Source organism: Marmota flaviventris, chromosome 1 (assembly GCF_047511675.1).
Source record: "Marmota flaviventris isolate mMarFla1 chromosome 1, mMarFla1.hap1, whole genome shotgun sequence".
Taxonomy (NCBI): Eukaryota; Metazoa; Chordata; class Mammalia; order Rodentia; family Sciuridae; genus Marmota; species Marmota flaviventris.
Genome location: NC_092498.1, coordinates 20,120,323 through 20,142,492, shown reverse-complemented (window position 1 = coordinate 20,142,492; position 22,170 = coordinate 20,120,323). Strand labels below are relative to the sequence as shown.

The 22,170-nt window shown below is 41.6% G+C and overlaps 1 protein-coding gene and 1 non-coding gene across 2 annotated transcripts in view; both read left to right on the top strand.

Moving 5' to 3' along the window:
• Positions 1-21,785, top strand: part of Lrguk (leucine rich repeats and guanylate kinase domain containing) — a 70,045-nt gene extending 48,260 nt beyond the window's left edge. Inside the window, exons 12-16 of the mRNA XM_071605869.1 lie at positions 5,094-5,190; positions 9,175-9,288; positions 11,271-11,472; positions 13,102-13,197; positions 19,621-21,785. Of these exons, the coding sequence (XP_071461970.1) occupies positions 5,094-5,190; positions 9,175-9,288; positions 11,271-11,472; positions 13,102-13,197; positions 19,621-21,785 (2,674 nt within the window). The remainder of the gene's footprint in view (positions 1-5,093; positions 5,191-9,174; positions 9,289-11,270; positions 11,473-13,101; positions 13,198-19,620) is intronic.
• On the top strand, positions 77-238 carry LOC114104147 (U1 spliceosomal RNA). The gene has a single exon (XR_003584796.2). It is a non-coding gene; the product is annotated as a U1 spliceosomal RNA (small nuclear RNA).
• Positions 21,786-22,170: the final 385 nt, after the last annotated feature.

Below are 22,170 nucleotides of genomic sequence, written 5' to 3'. Positions count from 1 at the left end.
CCATGTCAGCTTTGTTCACTGCTGAGTTCTCAGTGCTCAGCATATGGCCTGGCACTGTGTGTTAAATGACTGGGCGATACTTATCTGGCAGGGGAGATTCCATGATCACGAAGGTGGTTTTCCCAGGGTGAGGCTCATCCATTGCACTCCGGATGTGCTGACCCCTGTGATTTCCCCAAATGTAGGAACCTCGACTGCATAATTTGTGGTAGTGGGGGACTGCATTCACACTCTCAAAAAAAAAAAAAAAAGAAAAAGAAATGACTGGGTGAGTGAATGGAAGACTTGATTCATAGTAATGTACCTAATATTTAGTGGAAATGACTATGATAAAAAGCATAGATGATTTCCTAATAGATATGGAGAAATGGATGAGTTCATTCAATCAGTAGGTATTTTTTGAGTTTCTCCCATGTGATAGCCCCTGAAGATGTAGTGTTAACCAGACTGAGGAGGTCCTTGTCTCCAGGAAATTTGTAGTCTGGTGGGGAACTCAGATAATTAGTATGATATAAAATTTGTGTGGCAGCACAAGATGGCAAAACAAAATTCTAAAATAAATTTCATGTCCTGTATGGCTGCCACTGTGATTGTTCTCCTCTCAATGGAATTAGTGGTGAGTGGAGAGACTCCTGACTGCCCCCACCAAGTCACTCACTCGCCTCCCTCACAGGCTCAGACGCAACGGCCAAACCACTCATTGTCATCCTCCTGGAGGCAGAGACCAGGGCTTGTTCAGTGGCCAATCGTCCTAAGAATTTCATCAATGCCCAGATCAAAGACCATGTCATTGGATAAAAGAGGATATTATATGGCTAGCCATTTCCTCCATTGAGAAAGAAAGATAGCTCTACTATTATACACAGCAACTTTCTAATTAAAAGGAGATAAAACCAAAGCACATCTTCAGGGGCAAGTCCTTTCTCTTGTTTAGATTTTCTTTTCTTTTATTCTTTATCCAACATAAGTTTTATTGGTTTTTAATTAAACGAAAGCAGGCATGAATACAGTCTCTCTGTGAAACATGAAAGCATTTGCAAAGGCACTTTCCCTGCCATTTGGCTTGAATCTTTTCTCTCCCTGTTATGTATTCCATTTTCTCCTGTATCTTACTTTCTTTTCAAATTAGATTCACTCAAGATCAAGGTGTTCGGCAAAGTTTTCACAAGCTAAGTTGCACGTCCAGATAAACAAATAAAAAAACAATTCAGTCCTATAACAAACGGTGTGGATGAAGAGTCTGCTCTGGTCTTAGGTTTTGATGTTTGATTTTACTATTTGTTCTTGGTTTTAGAAATAAGTTGGATGTCTTTTCTTTACCTGTTTTAGTTATAGGTGGCCTGGAGATATTCGTTGGTTGCCTTCAAAGTCTGTCTATTTATTTCTGACTCTATATTGCCACACAAATCAGTGACTTCCTGGAAGAGTGCCAAATAATGAGGGTACCACAGAACAACACCAGCAAGCCTGTTTATCTTCCAGATTTAAGACCATTTTAGTGATCTGAATAGTCTGGGAAGAAAAACTTTATTCTCCTTTACATCTCTGTTTTATAGCAATCTCTATTTTCATAACCATTATAACCTTCTCATGGTATTGACTACTAAATCTATTTTATTTTTACCATTATAATAAAGTAAAAGGCCACAGCTCTTTCATTGCATGAGATGGTCTGAGGTATAGCAACATAGATGTAGTTTCTAATCTAATGTGTCCATTTCTACAAATATAGCAAACTTGTAAAATGGCTCATTTATTCATTCGCTCAGCATTTGTTGAGCACCATCCGTGTGTCATGTGTTGGTGATAAAGCTGAAACGAACAGACATGAGTCTTGTCCTCCTGGCAGTTTACGTTCAGTCTAGTATGGGGTTTAAATGGGAAATTCTCTTACAGGATGGTTTGATGGGTACTATTCTGAGGAAGTAAAAAGCCTCTAATAGAAGTGAGAGAGAGAGAGCTGGTGCTGGGCTGGCGTTGAGCCACACCGCTGAGAACTGCAGGCGTGGTGCATTAACTGAGAGTACAGGTTGTGGCATGGCTAAGCCTGAGCTGTGAAGGACAGTGACAGAAGACAAGACGGGAGAGACTGACGGAGGTCTGATCACAAAGGGCTTCTAAACAGTTCCCAGTTGTGTTTTGGAAAGCATACCCTGTGGGCAGTTTGGGACAGGGCTCAGGAAAGGAAGGCTGGACACAAGAAGACCAGCTAGAATATAGTGACAAATGAGGATGGCAGGAGTTCTAAGGTGGTGAGCAGCTACTGGAACATGGCAGAGTCGTGGCTTTTGTGGAATCTGACCCTCAGACACAGTGTGTGCTGGAATCCCTGCGCTCATGATCCCTAGAGTGTGTCCCACATTCGGTGACGAATATTTGCATTGGATGTGAAGACCAACGTAACTCACCTACCTACCTGATGGATTTGGCTGGACACCTGGGCATTTGAGGGTGTACATTGGAAATGCCCACTCACCAGCTCTACACAGCATGTTCTAATGTGCTTGAATTCAGATGTGCTCCCAGCCAAGCCTCTGCCTAAACATTGGTAGCAGCAAGGAGTCATTATTTCCTGAGGCAGTCTGGTCCAGAATTAGATTCTAAATCTGCCTGCTTCTGAATCACACTGAAAAAAAAAAGAAGTCTACTTCCTCATCCACCTGCTTAGCTCTTCTCAGACATCTGTTCTTCCCGTTAAATTTCCCTGGATACTTTCTTTTCCACTAATTTGGCCTGGCCATCCAGATGATTCTTTTCCTTCCTGGTCCCCTGCTTTCTGTGGTCTCATGTCTGTCCTTAGAATGGCTAAGCTCAACCTTGGGCCTTCACCACCGGAGACACTGTCTGGGGTTAGTCCCACCTCAATCCTTTCCTCTGTTAAGTGGAACTAACAAGAGTGTAGTTCCTGTTACGGACCATGACTTAGCCAGTAAATTAATCAGTAAATAACAAACCCATGGACATATTTAGGTGGAGGAGAGGAGGGATATTGAAAGCGATGGTCCAAGTGGATTTGTTTGTCTAGAATCTGGCATCATTTTTTCAAAGTAAGTTTGGGAAACATGGCTTTCACCGTGAAGTGTTTTCCTTGTAAGATGTTCACATTCGGGCTGCATGCTCCACAGTGGACGCTTCTGTGTGTAAAAATTGGGTGACAGACACAAGCACCACAGGTCATCAAGTGCTCCTCCAAAGAAAGTTCCGCCACAATCCTGTGGTGAGCATCCTCCACATCACTGCAGCCGGCTTTTTACCTGCCTGATGCTTCAAACGCTTCTTTGTTTTGTCTTCCTTTTAGAAACTGAAAAAAAATCTGTGCCGCTCAATTTCTCTGTTGGGAAATGTAAATCCAGCGTAGCGTTTGAACACTATGCTGAGGGTTTGTGGCACAGGGCGCAGGGCCACAGATTTATCTTCTCTGTCAGGGCCACCAGTAGACAGAGGGTCTCAGGTCTCTGCCAAGCATGGGAAGAAACGCCAGCGCATTCGAACAACAGAACAAACGCCAAGGTGTTTTGACAGTCTCCTCCAAGAATGCACAGTCTTTCCCTAGTATACAATGTGAATATATTATTAGGACCTTAAAATTTCCTGGTATAGTTTCTTCTTCATTAAAATAGAAGAGGAGCAGTGCATGGATTTTTTTTTATCTTTGCCTTTGAAATGGAGAGACTTTTGTGGTTTCAGCTTTACCCTCTTCATTACTGTGATCTTAAAAAGAATTGATTTGGGATTGGGGATGTGGCTCAGCGGTAACGCACTTACCCAGCACGTGAGAGGCCCTGGCTTCAATCCTCAGCACCACATAAAAATAAATAAATAAGTAAGTAAGTAAGTAAGTAAGTAAGTAAAATAAAATAAAGAATTTTTTTTTTTTAAAGAATTGATTTCGAGGCATCCTGGCATTGCTGCTTAGCAAGGTCCATAGTGGCTATGACTCAGTTTCACCATCTATAAAATAAAAATAGGAATACCTGCCTGATAGGTTTTGTGAGGGATCAATGTCGAGCGTCTAGCTGTTCATATCTCGTATTTTAAAATCACAGGCTAATCCAAAAATCCATTTGCATCCCTAAGCTTAACATTGGGAAGGTGGGATGACAGGAAATCTAGAGTCTTGGGTAATTGGAACCATCATAGTCTAGTTCTGATACCAGCCTTTTTAAAAAAAAAAAAAAAAAAAGAATTGATTTGGAGGCGTCCTGGCATTGCTGCTTAGCAGTGTGACCTAGGACAAGTCACTTTTATAATCATCCATTCAATGGAGCTCTTCTTATGTACTTCACACATTTAAATTTTAATTCATTATACAAACATTTAGGGATACCTGCTATGAGCCAGGCATTGGGAATGCTGAGCCAGACAAAGTCCTCCCCTCGTGATTTATATGTTCTGCTGGGGAAGATAGGAAAAATCAGCTCACTGTGTGAAAGAGGCAGTTCTGGTCATAGAGAGTAATTGGGGTGTGGTGGGTGGGGGGCCCTTTCAGGCAGGGGATAGAAAAGGTTGAGTTAAGGATTCCATTCAGCACTGGAATCAGTGCAGCACAGGGTGGATGAGACGACTCTGTCCTCAAGTCAGGGTGCGGTGTGGGGGAGCCCCCCAAAGTACTGGAATGCAGTTGGCATAGGCTAAGTCTATGAGAGAATGCAGAGGTGCATAATGCAGCCCTGGGAGGTGGGGAAGAACACTGGCGGGGGGCGGTGGGGGGGAGTGATGCTTAAACCCAGTCCTGAAAACAAGTGGGCCAGGCACATGGAGGCACAGGAGAGGGGCCTGCAGAGCAGGCTACTAGAGCAGAGAGAACAGGAAAGCATTTGGGAGAGTGAAAATATCATCTTCAGAGGGGATGACCCAGTACTCAATAGCAGTACGCAAAAAGTTGATCCCGATAATCCAAGATTTGTGTGATCCTTGAAGACCAGTGATTGAACGTAGTCTAGCACTTCAGAACCATGGTGTTTCCACAATTCTATTGCTTTCTGATTGATGGATCAATTTCATTTTCAAAAACATACTTTATACTGAGATCTTATTCATTTTGAATTCAAAGTTAATAGAAATAGACCAGGTTACTTATTTTATGATTTCAGGGCCTGCCACACAACAAGACCACCTTACTTTGGAGAAGGGGATCGAGTTGATTATCATTTTATTTCTCAAGAAGTTTTTGATGAAATGCTGAACATGGTAAGACTCTTTTCCTTTGTGTTTAATTGTATAAGTGAGACATTCTCCGTCGAGAATATTAGGAAATAGTGATTTGAAAGAAGAGAAAAATTTAATTTTGGGCTTGTTTTAAATCTGGTTCAATTTGTATCTTTCTGTTTTTGTTTGGACCAAAAAAATCTGATGCTCTAGTCACTGGTAGTAGAGCATGACACTGTTGTGTTTTAATTCATTGTCTTAAAAAGAATGTACTCCTTCCCTCTTGGCCTTCCCATGGAAAGGGAATCCTCACAATCCTACTGTGTTTTATTTTTGAAAGTAAATACTTTCATACTCCACAGCCACCCGGGGCTTCAGTTAAACTGAGAGTGTGTCGTATCTTCATTACAATGAATGAATGTGTAAATCTATGTTTTTCTTATTTTTGTTTATATTATCATTCTTTCCTTGGCCAGTGGCTCCTACATCACGTTTTATTTCTTCTAAAGTCTACTGAAAAACTGAATGAGGGACCAATCTGTTTCTGCCTATGAAAAATCACTTTCTAGGAGCCTAGGAGAGCAGAGGAAGGGGAGGGAGGAGCAGAGGGCAGGGCTAGTACTGGCAGGAAATCTACCAAATGATGCTACGATCATGTACAGATAGGCCATATTGAATCCTTCTTATATATAATTATAATGCATTAGTTAAATAATACTTACAATAATAGAAGGGAGATGAGTAGAATAGAGCAGGCAGATCAGGAGGGGAGGAAAAGGGGATGGATAATGATCAAGTTGTGTTATACACATGTACAAATATGGCACAATAATTCCACTGTTATGTAAATTATAATGCACCAATTAAAAAATAAAATTAAAATAAAATCACCTTCCAACCAGCACTACTGCTACAGCTACAGCCCTCCCACCTCCTTTCCCCTCCTCTTTCCTCCCTTCTTTCTCTGGCTTCACCCCCAAATAATAGACCTGGCTCACACCTACAGTGTATATAATCACAGTTTCCATTAGTTTAATTTGAATGGTGCGTCTTTTCAGGACTTCTCTTACACTCAGAGAAACATGCGAGAAAGTCCTATCTATACTGCAAAGGCAGCTTTCCCTCCAACCTTGTCACAGAAATATCTTGGACAGGGCTGGGGTTGTGGCTCAGTGGTACAGCGCTCGCCTAGCATATTCAAGGCCCTGCGTTCGATCCTCAGCATCACAGAAAAATAAATAAAATAAAGGTATTGTGTCCAGCTACAGCTGAAAAAAAAAAAGAAAAAGAAAAATTAAAAAAAAAGAAATATCATGGACATTATAATTTTCTCTCCTAGCCTGTATTTTGGCAGTATCATTTGATTTATTAAGAGAACTCTGGAATTTCACATTTCTCAGAGCTTTAATAGAGGAGTTTTAGTAAGAAGTGTTCTCTTAGGACTCTAGGGTGAAAGACAGCTGGTTCCCTAAATTAATACTAATATCTCCTGTTGGAGTCGGAGGCATTTTTGCCTTAGTGCAGTTCACCTGTGCTCAGTACTCTGGATGCTCTCCTGAGGTTCCACATGTTATAGGTTTATGATCAATTAGTCTGGTTCCATTCCTAGCCTAAGAAACTCCTCTGCTATATTTAGCCTTATAGTTAACTGCCTCTACAAAAATCCCCTGTGTTTAAGAATCACTCCTTTTTACTGTTTTTGCTATCTGCATTACTTCAATATAATGTAATTTTCTTCCACCTGAATTTTGCCTCTGATCTCCTTTTCTTTAACATGCGAGACTGTCTAATGAAGAGAGAGAAACCTAGAGATAATAAATTCATGACACATTGTCAGATTTGCCAACCAGGCCCCCATACTCTGCCCTGTGTACATAGGCCCCCTTTCCACATAACACCTACCCTGGTCCCCTTTGACAGACACCCTGGCATACCCCACCCCTATGCACCTATATGGGCAGTCACATCTATTTGCTGTGACAGGTACAACACAAGGGCCTGCACGTCCTCCTACATTTACATGCCTCCCCCAACAAACACCTGCCCAACCCATACGTCATTCCTACACGTGCCCCTTGACACATGAACCCTTTCACAGGCGCACACACAGTCACTTATCCACAGACCCTGCCCCTCTCTTGTGGAATCAAAACCACAGACCTGGAGTATTTGGAAATAAAATGATTGCTACTTATTAGGTAATCCACATGCAGAAAGAAATGAGAGGAGTATCACCAACCCAAACTATGGGGCGGGGGGAACTACAACTCAATTCCTAACAAATCAGTCCAATGCAATCTCTTTTATATGTATCCACAACGCAAGATTTCTCCCAACCCTACATCCTTCCAGAAAATGTTTTTGGGATCTGCAGAGGAAGGTCCTTGTACACACAAATGAATGAACTTATATATCTGAAAATAATTTAAATATGTACACATTTTGAAAATGGGGTAACAGGGTATTAGTCAGGGTTCTTCAGAGAAGCAGAACCAATAGGTTGTGTGTATGTGTGTAGAAAGAGATTTAGTATAAGAAATGGGCTCACATGGTTATTGAGATTGGCAAAGCCAAATCTGTAATGTGGGCCAGCAGCCTGGAGACCCAGGAGAGTCAGAGGTGGAGGTGATGTGCAAAGACTGACCTTTATTTTCTGTGCAGGCCTTCAGCTAATTCAGAGAGACTCACCCACATTGTGGAGGGGAATCCCCTTCCTCCAAACGCAACAATTAAAATGTTAATCTCCTCCCCAACATTCTCCAAGTTGACACACAAAATTAACCATCACACACAGTAAACAGGATCAAGTATATGCCTAAAAGGAGAGCCGGATAACTACCTATCTATAAAGATTTTTTTTTTTTTTCAAAGAACAGATAGTATGACATTGAAGGAGTAAAATCTTAAGGATATTTATTGTTGACTTTTTAACTTTAGAATCCATCACAGAACCTTCTTTTGATTGTGGGGGAGACAGATTTTCCTCATCATCTGCAGTAGACACATCCTCCAGAGACTCACCCTAGCCCTAGAGGCACCCTGTGTCTCCTGCCTAGTCCTGTCCCCTGAGACAGCCCTTTCCCCTTCCACCCATATCTCCAGAACACCTGGGGCCAGGAGGGGAGCAACGGGCTCTTAATTGCTTGCTGTTCTTAATGGTGCTGCCATTCGATGGGATTCAGCGCAGCCCTGGAAGCTCTGGCTTCATTATTTATTTTAAAGTCACGTGTGTGAGATGTCACACATCCCAAGATTATCCACATTTTTATTCCTTCTGTTGTTACCAGCCTCCCAGTTTAGATGAATATTGTCCAGAAAAAGTCACAGTTTTGCTCTCAAAATTGTATTTTTTTTTTTTACTTGTATTTTTTGCAAAGGAATACAGCTGTCAGAGAAACCGATTTTCCAGAATGCAGAGAGAGGGCAGTATTTATAGTTCAAATGACTCTAGGGCAGGCAGCGATTTGGGGTAGTTTCAATAAAACACTATCTTTATGAGGAAAACCAGGATGGGCCTATTTTTCAAAGCTTTTAGGATGTCACTGTAATTCATGGCCATTAGGAATTATCCATAACTCATGGCTTATCTTGGAATGCAAGGTTTTGGGGAATGGGAGTGTATTTTGGACTCCCTTGGATGCTGGCATAGCTGAAATGGCGGCAGGAAAGGGCAAGCTATTAGTTTTGCTCTCAATAGTGAAGGTTTATGGTGTGGATTTGGCAGGAGTGGGTAAGTACGCAAAATGGTCTGTCCGACCATAAACTCCAGTCCTTGATCCTTCTCTCTATGGATTATTTCCAAAAACCTATTTTTGGGTCAGCTGAGAATTCTGAATAAATTTTTCTATCACAAAGTTTGATATTAAGCTTCATAAACTCATTGTTAATTTGTCACTCTTACATATTTTCTCATATTTGGAAGTTTTATAGATTTATATAAAACTAAGACATCAAATTATTTTACAAATGTTAAATTCTATTATGGCTACTTATATAAACAAAATCTTTGTGCTTCTCAAATTCCAGGGGAAATTCATTCTAACATTTAATTATGGTAATCACAATTATGGATTAAATAGGGACACCATAGAAGGTATCGCAAGAGATGGATTAGCAAGCTGTATTCATATGGAAATAGAAGTAAGTGTTGTTTATTCAATCAATTGTGTGTGTGTGTGTGTGTGTGTGTGTGTGTGTGTTTGAGGTTGGGTCTACAGTGCAGGGCAGATAGCATGCTGCCAGGCCCAAGAGAAATGCATGCCAAAGCGTGAGGTGTTCCATTTGTAATTAATAAGGAGGAGGCAAGACTGGTGCAAAGAGACAGCATTTTGATTAAAATGCAAGAAATTGTACATATAGTAGGAAGAAAACTGGCACTCAAAATTTATTTTCTTTTATTTCTTCCCTATATTATTATTATTTTTTCTTTTTACAACTTGGTCTGTTTATGCAAAGACATGTTAGATAAAGTCCAATTACTGCCAAGTGTGACCCTGGTTCCTTGTCCCCTCAGGACAGTGGCAGCCCTGAGTGGTATCCCTTGTTCCTTGAGTCTCTGCAGACAGTTGGGCTGTGCATCTTTTGACTCCACTTGTTCACCGGGTGCAGTATTTTTATACTTCCAGCAATTTAGGTTTTCCAAGTTTGACTTTTCTCTCTGCCTCCATATGCCATCTTTCCCCAACTATCTTCTCAAATTGGAGTATCCAGAATTTTATAAAATTTTATAAAATTAAGATCCAGAGTTTAAAAAATATATAACTTCATTAAATACTTCTTCAAAGAGAGTAATCTTTCTCAAGTTACTTCCATTGAGCAGTATAACACTTTTGTAATCAAGGGGCAAAAAATGGCTCAAGTAGACCAAACTTCCAGAAAACAAAGCTTAAGAAAGTCTGGTATTTTCTGTAGACTCTGAATCTTTCCTGTGTTTCCTTCTGTAACACCACAGACAAGGGACTGCAACTCCCTTTCAGCCCCTTGTATTGGTTTAAGTGTTCCCTAGCTTCAGCAAAATCACTCCCATTTCTTCTACCTCTTAAATTTCTGCACAATCCTTGCATTCTTATCTTTCTGCAGTGGACTGGTTTTGTATCTTAAAGAGGTGTTTTCTTTGTTCCTGTGCTAATTATTAAAAAAAAAAAAAAAGACCAGTTCTAAAAAAAATTTCTTCTTTGGACAAGGCAGAAACAAAAACAAATGCGTTTTTGAGTGCAGAAATACTCCATCCTCTTTGTGCTACCTTTTTCCACTTGAACAGTTATCTGAGTGATGGCTCCTGATTACTTTTTCCTCCCTGGGAGCTGACTCCTACTCATTTCCAGAAGGTTGAGTCTATAAAACCATGTTTTATTCCCTTGGTTCTCCCCAGCTGATGTATTTTTCCAAACTACTGTTGTCATTGACTCTTCCAGAAATCATTTAAAAAGAGCTTGGATTCCTTCCTACCAAAATTTTAAAAGAAAGGTTTTGAACTTGAGTTCAACTGATGTTGATAGAATTGAGACAAAAGGGACTTTAAGATCCTTTTGGAATAATGTGTAGGGAGCTGGGGGCTTTGTGGAGAGCTGTGATCACAGCCAAGCTCGCTGGGTTCACAAACTGTACCTGAGCTGCCTTGTGCTGTGATCAGCAGCTTACCCTGAGCTCAGCCTTCTGGGCTCTGGATAGAGCCTGTAGGATGTCACTGGAACTGGCCCACACAGGTTGCTGGCAGGAAAGGTCCCACGGTGTGTTGACAAGGGTGAAAAGGGGCTCTCTTCTGGTGCTATACAGATGCGTTTTAAAAGACAGAATTGAAATTACTTTAGAGTAATAAAGTGAATTACCTATTTTATATCCAGCAATTTTCCTTTTTAGCAGTCATATTCATTAAAATGATTAATTAGAGAAAAACCAGGTGGAATGAATTCTATCTAATATTTCTAATGACAATTTAATATTTGATGAAGAGAGAAAAGTAATTGAATCTTGAAATATTTGTGGGAAAATAGTGGCTAATTCTACAGATAAATTCTTCAATATAATACTACTTATTATACACTATATTGTCAGATGTCTCCAAAATGATTTCTAAATCATGCATATGTTTCCACCTTATTATCTTTTCTTTAAACGCCTAGGGTGTAAGAAGTTTGAAATATTCCTATTTTGAGCCTCGCTATATCTTGGTGGTGCCCATGAACAAGGAAAAATATGAGGGACATTTGCGGAGAAAAGGATTATTCAGTCGTGCAGAAATTGAATTTGCTGTCTCCAGAGTGGACCTTTATATTAAAATTAATCAGAAATTTCCAGGGTATTTTGATGCAGTAATCAATGCAGGTCAGTACTCTCAGCAGTTTTACTTTTGAAGTATGAGGTCACTAGGTTAGAGACTGTTTTATGGAAATAAACTTCTAAATTGCAAAGAGCTGTTGAAAGGGGTAGGAATCCATGAGCTTTAACCTTCTATTCTTTTAATCAGAGTATTTATTATTTTTATTAATCCTTCAGATCTTAACTAATAAGATTTGGTGTGAAATGGACCCTAAAATAGGTTCCTTCCTAGGGGACATTGTGAGAACTAAGTTAGATAATACGTCATTTGAAATACACATTTAAATTTTTAGGAAGGCAAATGATACCCAGGCAATTTTATCATAATCTACCTCTAGTTAAAAACCCAACTACTATAAATATCATAACCATTAAATATCTGTGGGAAACATTTTCAAAGATTCCTTTAGACATGGCTATTTATTTGAAGTAATAGAGAATTTCTCAAAATATAGATATTTCTATATGTTTTAAAACCACACTGTATTATATAGCTATAAAAGAGAATGAGAAAACACTCTGTATGTAGCTAAAGAAATATCTTTAATCCATATTGTTATTTTTAAAAGGCCAGGTTCATAACCTTATGTATAGTATGCCATCATTTATGTTTAAAAAAAGAAATAAAAAGCATTATATAGTTGTATTTTCTATATATTTTGTATTTTCTTGTACTACATAAAAGTATATGGAAGAATCCTCAAGAAATTAATAACATTGATATCTTTTTAGAGGGAAATTGGATAGCGGGGACATTAAATTTAACCATATGAAATTGCCAATTCAACTATTTTAACCTACGAGAACAATAATTTGATATGGTTTCACTTAATAGTTTAGCTCTGCAACCTGTTAATGTATTTCCTATGCATATTGGTCTTCTTTTGTTGAATAAGAAAAATCACACAACTTAAAACCATGCCTGTTTATTAGCTCACAGTTCAGTAGGAGTCGGGTACAGCATGACTGTGTTCTCTGCTTGGGGGATCAGGGGGATCAGGGGGATCAGGAGGCTGAGGCAAAGGTGTCAGCTGGGCTGAGGTCCCGTCTAAAGGCTCTGGGGGAAAATCTGCTCCAAAGTTCTTACTTGTTGGCCCAGTGCAGTCTCTTGGGGTTAAGGACCCTGTTTCCTTGTTGGCTGTCTGCCAGGGGCTGTCCTCATTCCCTGGAGATTGCTCCCAGATCCTATGCACGTGGTGTCCACCATCTACTAGCCAGCAACAGAACATGAAATCCTACCTGTGCTTTCAGTCTCCAGTTTTCTCTTCTGCCACCAGCCAGAGAATTTGCTCTCCTTTTGTAGGCCTTCTGTGATTGTAAGGAACCATGTGGATAACCTTCGTTTTGATTGGCTCAGACTCATGAGTATCCTTAATTACATCTGCAAAAAATCCTGTTTGCCATATAACATAATATAATCCTGGGAATGATATCTCATTACCACCGTAAGTTCTGCCCACACTTTAGGGGAGGAGACCATACAAGGGTGAAGTATCATTAGAGCCATCTTAGAATTCTGATACCACAATATATAGAACTAAACATAGCACCCAAATCAGTACCACCAGCAGTTGAACACTAACTGTATTTTAACCTGATCCTGTTGCATTAAAGTACCTATCTCATTGACCATAGATGATCTGGAAGTTGCCTACGAAAGGCTGAGTGAGCTCATTAGAGAATACCTGGGATTGACTGAGGAACCTGCCACAAGCTTGGCTCCGACTGCAGGTACCATCCTATCTCTTTTGTGCGCCCATTTTAAAATTATTGTTATGGAAAAGAAAGCAAATCTTTGAGTTATTGTCTGGGTACCCATCAACCAGGTTATATCTGGTTCTAACTCTTTAATGCCTGTAGTTCTTCTGGGGTAATTGTTCCCACAAATGAGCTTTATGGATTAGTACCCTGGATCTATAACTCTACTCGTCTCCATGACCATAATAGAACTCAGGGACTCACCTTCGGGAGATACGAGATAGTCTTGGGGAGTGGACAGCAAATAAGGGTTAGCCTCATGGTTCAGAACTCAACCTTCCAGAATTTTATTCCCTTATGGGGCTGAGGTGTTGTTCTACTCACCAGGTTGATGTTTAGCCCAGGAGTTTCAGTCCAAGAGTTTTCTTTCCCCTTCAGATTGCCCCAGCCCTTCAAGTGTTGTACTGCAGAATAGAGGGGCAGGGCCCTAGCCACGTGGCCCTCTTCCTGGCTCTCTACTCCCCTGGGCAAGCTTCTTTGATGTTCTGAGTTTAGGTTTACTCTCTTGCTAAATGGATTTCTTGTTCCCCTCATTCCTGCTTGATCATCATCAGCAAATGATGTAAGACATATAAGAGGGCATCTCCTTGGAATTTAGGAATTTGAAAGCCCTCTCTTAGAATTTTGGTGCATAAGTATTTTGAGATGTATTTAAAAGATTTTCCCAAATTCTCCTCCAAATTAGGATAGCTACTCTAGCAACAGAATAAAACAAAACAACAACAACCAAAAAATAGAAAACAGCAAGTGTTGGTGAGGATGTGCACTGTTGGTGGGAATGTAAAATGGTGCAGCTGTTTTGGAAATAGCATGGTGGTTCCCCATAAAAATTAAAAATAGAACTACCAAGCCAGGCACAGGGCACACATCTGTAATCCTAGTGACTTGGAAGGCTGAGGCAGGAGGATTTCGTGTTCAAAGCCAGCCTCAGTAACAGCAAGGCACTAAGCAACTCAGTGAGACCCTGTCTCTAAATAAAATACAAAAAAGGGCTGCAGATATGGCTCAGTGGTTTAGTGCCCCTGAGTTCAATGCCTGGTACCCAGAAAAAAAATAGACTACCATATGATCCAGCAATTCCACTTCCAGATATATACCCCAAACAATTGAAAGCAAGAGCATGAAGAGATAGTTACACCTCCTTGTTTATAGAAGCATTTACTTTAGCCAAAAGATGGAAGCAAATGAAGTGCCCATGGACAGATGAATGGATAAACAAAATGTGCTGTATACCTACAGTGGAATATTATTGGAAAGAAATTCTGATACAATATGAATGAACCTTGAAGATATGCTAAGTAAATAAGCCAGTCAGGAAAAAGCAAATACTATATGATTCCACTAATATGCAGTACTTAGGGTAGTCAGATTCATAGGGATACAAAGAAGGGTGGTTGTCAGGGGCTGAGGGAAGGGGAGAAAGGAGTGTTATTATTTAACATGTCCAGAGTTTCCACTGGGGAGATGAAGAGAGTTCTGAAGAAAGAGGATGGTGATGGTTTAACAATAATGTGAATGTACTTAGTGCCACTGAGCCATAGGCCAAAAACTGGTTAAAATGCCAAATTTTATGTGTGTTTTACTACAATCAATATTGTTTTTAAAATGTCCCCTTGTGGGGTGCAGTGGTGCATGTAATCCTAGTGGCTTGGGAGGCTGAGGCAGGAGGATCACAAGTTCAAAGCTAGCCTCAGCAACTTAGTGAGGCCCTAAGCAACTTATCAAGACTCTGTCTCAAGATAAAGTATAAAAAGGGCTGGGGATGTGACTCAGTGGTTAACCATCCCTGGGTTCCATGCCCCAAAACATGGAAAAAAAAAAAAAAAAAAGGCCCTTCAGTGGACTGAACTTTATTCATAGGTCACGTTTTGCAAAATGTTCAACTGAGGCTCTTGCCACTTTGTAGATGCTGTGCAGCTTTGTGGTTTCACCTCCGTGACTCTTGCCCAAACATGATTTTGTTTGACTGATTGCATTCTGGAAGGCTGAGGGAGGCCAGGTCATGATTTTGCCAGAGTTCAAACCCACTGTGCCATTTTGCAATTTTGCATGCTTTCCCCAGGTCACGTGCCCCTAATATTTTGGAATGAGGTCACTGTGAAACTGGTAAAAATCAACAGAAAACAGATGAGAATTTTCTTCTACACATGTATAGGAGATAAAGTGACCAAAGCATGACCTGCCGCCCGAGAAGGACATGAAGAAAGTTTGACCTGTCTAAAAATTAACGGAGGCAGTAATGGAGAATTGGAAGGCTGGGTTCCATCTACAAAGTGGGGGGTGGGGACATTAAATCAGGAGCATGTCGGCATAGCTAGCCAACCCTGATCGATTCTCTACATCAAGCACTAGTTCTTTACAAAGCCGTGGCCTTTAGGGTACTTAATGAGGCTTCCATAGGCCACAGAACTTTCTCTTGAGGAAATCTGGATCCTGTTGCTTTGGTTCTGGGCTATCCCAGCAACCTGTGATCTTTAATTTGGTCCCCAGAGTAGACTGTCCCTGTGAGGACTATGCCTTACGTTAGTGTACCCTCCCCTGATCCCCAAGCTGGGTCCATCTCCCACTGTAAATTAATATATTGGTGTGCTGGCTTTCATGTTAGTCTCTCGTGGTTTTAAAAATACAAGTCAGTCCCCTGAGGCTAACCAGTTCTGCGTAGCTGAGACATGTGCATTTCTGTATCAGTGCCTCTGAACGAGGCGTATGAGCAAAGCAGCTTCCACATCTGGCAGGATTCCCTCTGTATTTTGTATTTTCCTTATTCTATGATGATAAGGAACACTGATTATTGGGTGCATTTGCCATTTGGCAAATTAATAGACCAGATAATGTGTTCATAGGAAAATGGACTCCCTTTTTAAAGAGTATAATAAAATTGTATTTGTTTGGACTAATTAGGTTAGGCCTGTCTGATTTAATGAAAGGTATGAATTATAGAATTTGTAAAAATGTTATCACTCTCAGATACATTTAATAACTGAAACCCAGCCATCCAGTTATTGACTATCAGAATTCTAGCTTGAAAAAGTAGACGGGGGGAGATTGCAATTAATATATAAGATCCCTAGCTTCAACAGAACTTTGCTTTTCTGGCAGGTTTAATATTTTGGAAAAGGTTGTATTTTCTTAAGCTGAGATTGTATTTCCTTATTTATATGGTTAATTTGTGGAGGGAGTTATGTTTTTTTAGTTGACATTAATTTTAAGGATAAACTTGCACATAAAGTGAAACTGTAGAGGCCAGACATTATTCAACTGAGTATTTAAAAATTCTAACAGCCACAGTCCTTATTAATAAGCTTTTATGGCATCTCCAATGGCCCAAGAATTAGGACCAGTGGCTCAGTTACAGGACTGTGAAGTCTACACAAGGGAAAAGGGCCAGATAAGAATGAAACTCAGTGTAAGAAAACAGTTTTCAACTATAGTTCCCTAAACAAATGGTCAAAAATGCCTGAGAAAGGGTCTTGACCCAGTAAGCCACTGTCCTGGGCCTGGTTGGTACTCACATCTTTGCCTCTGCACTAAACTAGGTACTCTAACTTTAAGTTCTACGGTTTAGGTACATTTATATAAATACATTACTTATCTAAATGAGATTCCTAGAAATAATAATAATAATAATAATAATGGAATTATTTTTTGGCTAATGGAGTTGTCCAAGGAAAGAAATTGAAATAAAAAAATTTAAGATTCTGTGAAATATTGGTCTGAGCAATTAGAAAACTGTACTGAAAATAAGAAGTCTCACATTTTTATTCTAGATTTAGCCAGTAATCATTAATTTGATCTAAGAAATTATTTTGAAAATAATTATTTTCTTAAGAAAACTGTATATAATTTTATGGCCATTATTAGAATCTGGCCTTCCAAAGCTGAGGTTTTTCCCAGTTGAATTAGACCATCTATGTATTTAGCTTCAGTACAAACAGAAATCTTATAATCAAATAGCACTGTCTTTCTAAAAGAGGTAATCCTGTGTCAATGCAAACTAAAGATAATTCCCAAATATTTGAAGTTACATAGCTTTATCTTTAGTGATTGCATGCTGCTAATTTGTAACTGAGAATGCAATTATAACGTCTGCTTTTAAAAATGGGAGTGAAACAAAGAGATGAAAAGTAAGCCAGGGGCTATCATTTCTGAGTACAGCATCTGTCAGCCTAGACCTAGAAATGTGAACCTTCACCAGTGGATAGTTAGTTGAATTTTTATTTAAGGCATGTGTGAAATAGTAGCTTTAGGTCCAGATGATAAACTCTTGAAATATTTAGGTGTCTAATTAAAACACAGTATTGCAGTTTGTGTATAGAATTATCTTGTTTTTTTTCCTTATAATAAGACAAATAATATTTGTCTCTAAAGCACAAAGACCTAAAAAAGTTGATTAAACACTACCTTTTCTATAAAATCAAGAAATATTATATTCTCAACTCAGGGTGAGGGATGTCTTGCCCTCCATTTGTCTCGAGACAGCCTATTTCTAGGTAGTTGGTGCTTCCAATAAAGCTTTTAGAAAGCTGAACCAACTGTCATCCTGAGTTTTTGCTAAAAAGATCATGAAATGAAATTCTATTTGCAAATCATTATGCAGAATTCTGACTAATGGTAGAAGAAAATGATGATGGTAATGATGAGTCAAACAGAGGAAAACTGAGCAATTTACTAGCCTGCAAAGTGGTGCCCTTATCATTAATGAAGGGCATGGAATCATTTGCCAAATTATGTGAATTGCTAAGTTGTAAAAGTAGGAAAAGAAATTCTGTATGTCTGATTATAGGAAATCAAGATAATTAAGGAGGGAAAAAACCCTTTAGCATCAGGTTTTACTGTTCTTATATTTTTCTCCCTTTAAATTACCTTTTTAATTTAATACATCTATATACACACACATGTATATAAACCATATATATGTTTTATTATGTACATGTTACATGTATGTATATGTATGTATTTATGTATGTATAATTACTTAACTGTTAAATTAATTGGCCTTAGTAGCATTCCTCATGTTGTAGGGCCATCACCACTTCCTATTTCTAGATCTTGTAAATTTTCCATCACCCAAAACAGAAACTCTATACCCACTAAACAATAACTCCTCCTAATCCCTGGTAATCTCTAATCTACTTTCTGTTCTCTGTGAATTTGCCTATTTTAGACATTTTCATTGTTTTATATTTTAATTTAACCTTGTTTCTTGCGTAAAGTAGTATTTTAGTTTATATTGTTATATACTAGGACCATAAAAATGATGGACAGGGCATCCTCCCAGGAAGTAAGCTTTTCCTCGTTTCTACTTGTTCCCTCTCCCTCCCAAGAGACATCTGGTTTGACCAGATGCAAGGGGCTTCAGTGTAGGAGGCTTCAGATGTAGGAGGCTCAGTGTGAACCCAGAGCAGCTTAAGCCCTCTGCTCGGAATGGTGGCTGGGAGTGTGGTTTGCTGCGGGGGTCAGACCACTCTGGGATCACTTAGAGGTCTTTTTGGATTTGGAATCTCTGAGGATCAGAGACAAGTTTCCTCCAGTTCCAGACTGATGTTCCACTTCTGCCCACTGCACTAGGTAAAGGGCTAGGTAAAGGTGACATGTAGGTGAGTGTGCGAGACCAGAGCCACTCTGAGAACTTGCGCCGACGGTGATGGAGGAATTCTTTTCTACAATGTCAATGTCCAACATCGTTAGTGGCTTCTGAGAGCTATTGTGAAGCCAGGGTAGACTTGGTGGGAAAAGAGGAGATCTGGGGATGAGGGTGGGGCGGCGGGAGCAGCTCAGAGTGCAGATTCTCAGGAGCAGCTTCTCTGAGCCTTGGTGCCTTGGGATTTCAGTGGACACTTTCTTTACTTCCTTGTTTCATTCATCACTTATTTACTGAGTTTCTGCTGACCATCATGCAGATGGTCAGGTATTGGTATTGGTATTGGTAAACAGGTATTGGTAAACAGACAGGACTCTTCACAGGGCTCACAGTGTATTTAAGGGGACCACCATTAAACAAGGGAACAAACAAGTGCAAGGTCATCTGACTTGATGTCCATCCTCTAGTTTCTCTAGTCAAAAACAGCCTTGATTGCTAAGGTCAAAATTTCAGACCTCATTCATGTGGAAAATTTCTTCACCACCCAAAAACCCAAACTGGGCTCTTGAGCTATCCTCTTTATGTTTACTCGTTAGAGTTCATGTGTTCAGTTGATTAAAATTGTCCTAAGTTCTACTAAATAAGAAAATTGTAGAAACTTAGTGCCTGTGAGGAGCAGGAAGATTTAGTTCTCCTCTATGTGATTCTATTCTTTTTGAGGATCTGTGTGCATCACACAAGAGGGAGAAGTTTTTGTCATTAATTTCTAGGTGGTCAAGACCATTTTGAGCTAACTTGTTTTTGTATTGAAGCAGGAGCTCCCTCTAGCAGGAAGACTGTCTCTGGGGTACCAGCACACCTGGTTCCGTCCCCCAGGCGCTTGGCGAGACTGCAAGCAGATGGCCAGATACCAGAGCATCTCTCCGGGGTGCAGATTCATGGAAAGGTCCCTGACAATCAGAACCCAGTTCCCTCCCAGAATCAAGAGCTGACTCAGGAGGGAGAAACCCATAAGAAGGAGCTTTCTTCCAACAGCCTCCGCAATTCAGAGCCTCCTCAGCAGCTCGACTCATCAGCACCTGGGGCTCCTCAGCAGACCCAAGACAAATCTCCAAACCCAGCGGAAGGGGGTGTTCAACAATCAGATCTTTCTCCAAAAATAACAACCACTCAGCCAGATGTCCCTAAAAATGACACCGGGCCATCTGAGATGAAAGCCGGTGAAGTGGGGCAGTCCCACACCACTGCTTCCCAAGCACCACCCCAACACTCCAGCCCTTCTCCACCCCATGGCCCTCAGCCAGACCAGGATGAGGAATCTGGGGAGACCAGGGTGGCCCCCAGCAGCCCTCCACTGTCTGAACCACCTCAGGGACCTGGCCCATCTTCTCTCAGCCCTCAGAAAATCCAAGAAACTGAGTCAGCCAAACCTCTGCCCCAAGGTTCCCACCATGATCTTCCAGAAGAGCCCTCCCACCCTGACTCAGTGAAGCCACCTCCCCTAAAGGGGGAAACCCCCAAATCAGAAGTTGTCCGGGCCAGTACCCCCTACCCAGAACTGCCACCTCCCCAAGACTCAATGACCAACACAAAACAGACCCAGGACAGGGAACACCCAGTGACTTTGCTCCCTAGGAGTCGTCTGGCTCCTACGAGGCTGCCCCAGCCTCAGACACTGGCTCCCCTGCAGAGCAGGAGGCCCACACCCAAGCTCCTGTCACCCAGCAGGGAAGAGGCTGCGGGGACAAGCTCAAATCAAAACGTGACCCCTTCTCCCAGGCCTGTATTCACTCAGGAAGGGGACACTAGTAAGCTTCCTGCCATCAGCCCTCCCAGTTCCAAACCGCCCCCAAATCTGAGCCCCCAGGCAGCCCACAGTGCTCAGCAAGGCCAGGAAGAGAAAGCCAGCGAGGTGAAACTCCCTCCTATCAGCACCCCCTTCCAGGAGCAAGCCTCGCAGCGCATCCCCAGTGCCTCTCTGGAGGAGGAGGCGCCCACAGTTAGGCTCCCGCACATTCCTTCTCCTGTCACGGAACCTCAGCTGCCTCGGAGCACAGGCCCTGAGGCAAAGCCTGCAAAGGAAAGGAGAGCTCCCAAAGCAGCCCCTTCCTCCAGCAGGAAGATTCCAGATGTGCAGGCCTCGCCCCATGGCCAAGATTCCCTGCCGCAGAAGGGAGCTAGGAAAAAAAAACTCCCTATCCAAGGAAAGACAGCACCTCTGAAAAAGGCACCTCCCAGAAGCCCCCAGATAGACTCGCAGCTAGAATCCCAGAGTAAGCCAGGACCCGCAGAGGTGCCCGACCATCCTGACCCCGTCCCTCCCCCGAGCCCCCAGGGGAAGCAGAGAGAACCAGTCCACACTCCAGGAATTTCTGAACCATCACCCAGAGATCCCAAATCACAGGAAGAGAAAAGAGGGAATATGCGTCATCCCAGAAAAAAGGCCCCAACCAACCTTCCCCCCCATGACCTGGTTCAAGATGTAGGTATATCCAAAAAGAGACCATCTTTGAAAGCACCGATTTCTGAAGGATTATCTCAAGAAAATGATACTGCCCTCAGTGGTGACCAGCCAACTCAAGAAGTTGGGCCCCCACACAGCAGACCCCTTGGAAATGAAAAGGTCCCTGCAGAGCCAATCCAGGACCCAGAGAGAAGGGAGCAGGCTCATAAAAAGGAAAGACCTCAGAAGAGAGAGATTGTGTTGGAACCCCCAGAGCATGAGGGCGTGGCCCTTGCCCAGCAGCCTGTCAGAGAGACACTAGCCCATAAAGGCACCCGTCAGATCAAAGAGAGCCCCATCCAAAGGGACGATGCTCTTGCTTCCAAGCAGCAAACCAAAGAGAGACAAACCCGTAAAAACATGGGCGCAACACAGGACAAAAGCCCTGCTGCTCCCCCAAATCAGGTGTCCTCTGAGGAGAAGGCCAGCCGGACAGGAAGACTGCGTGCCAGGGGCAGTCAGAGCACCAAGGTTTAAGTGCTTCCTCAAGCCACCAGATCATTAAACCTCATCAAGCTGCACTGTCTCGGAATGAAAAGCCAAGGCCAGGGCACTATGAGTTACACACAGGCTTCCTTCTGCAACCACAGGTCAGCACAGGTGGAGGGGCCATCCCATGCTGACCTGCCCTGGGGGCCCAGAAGGTGGTCAATCTTTGTAACTTCTGTGCCCCTTATCTGGCTCACCATTTTTTGGTGGGAAGAGCAGCCATTGCAGAGGGAGAGAGCAGCAGGAAAGACAGCTGGGTCAGTTGCTGCCAGTGATGGCCAATCTGTGTCCAGACACGGATTCCAGTGGATTCCAACGTGGACTCCAACTTGGCCAAAGCAGTCAGTGCCTGAGAGCCATTAAATTTTGCTCT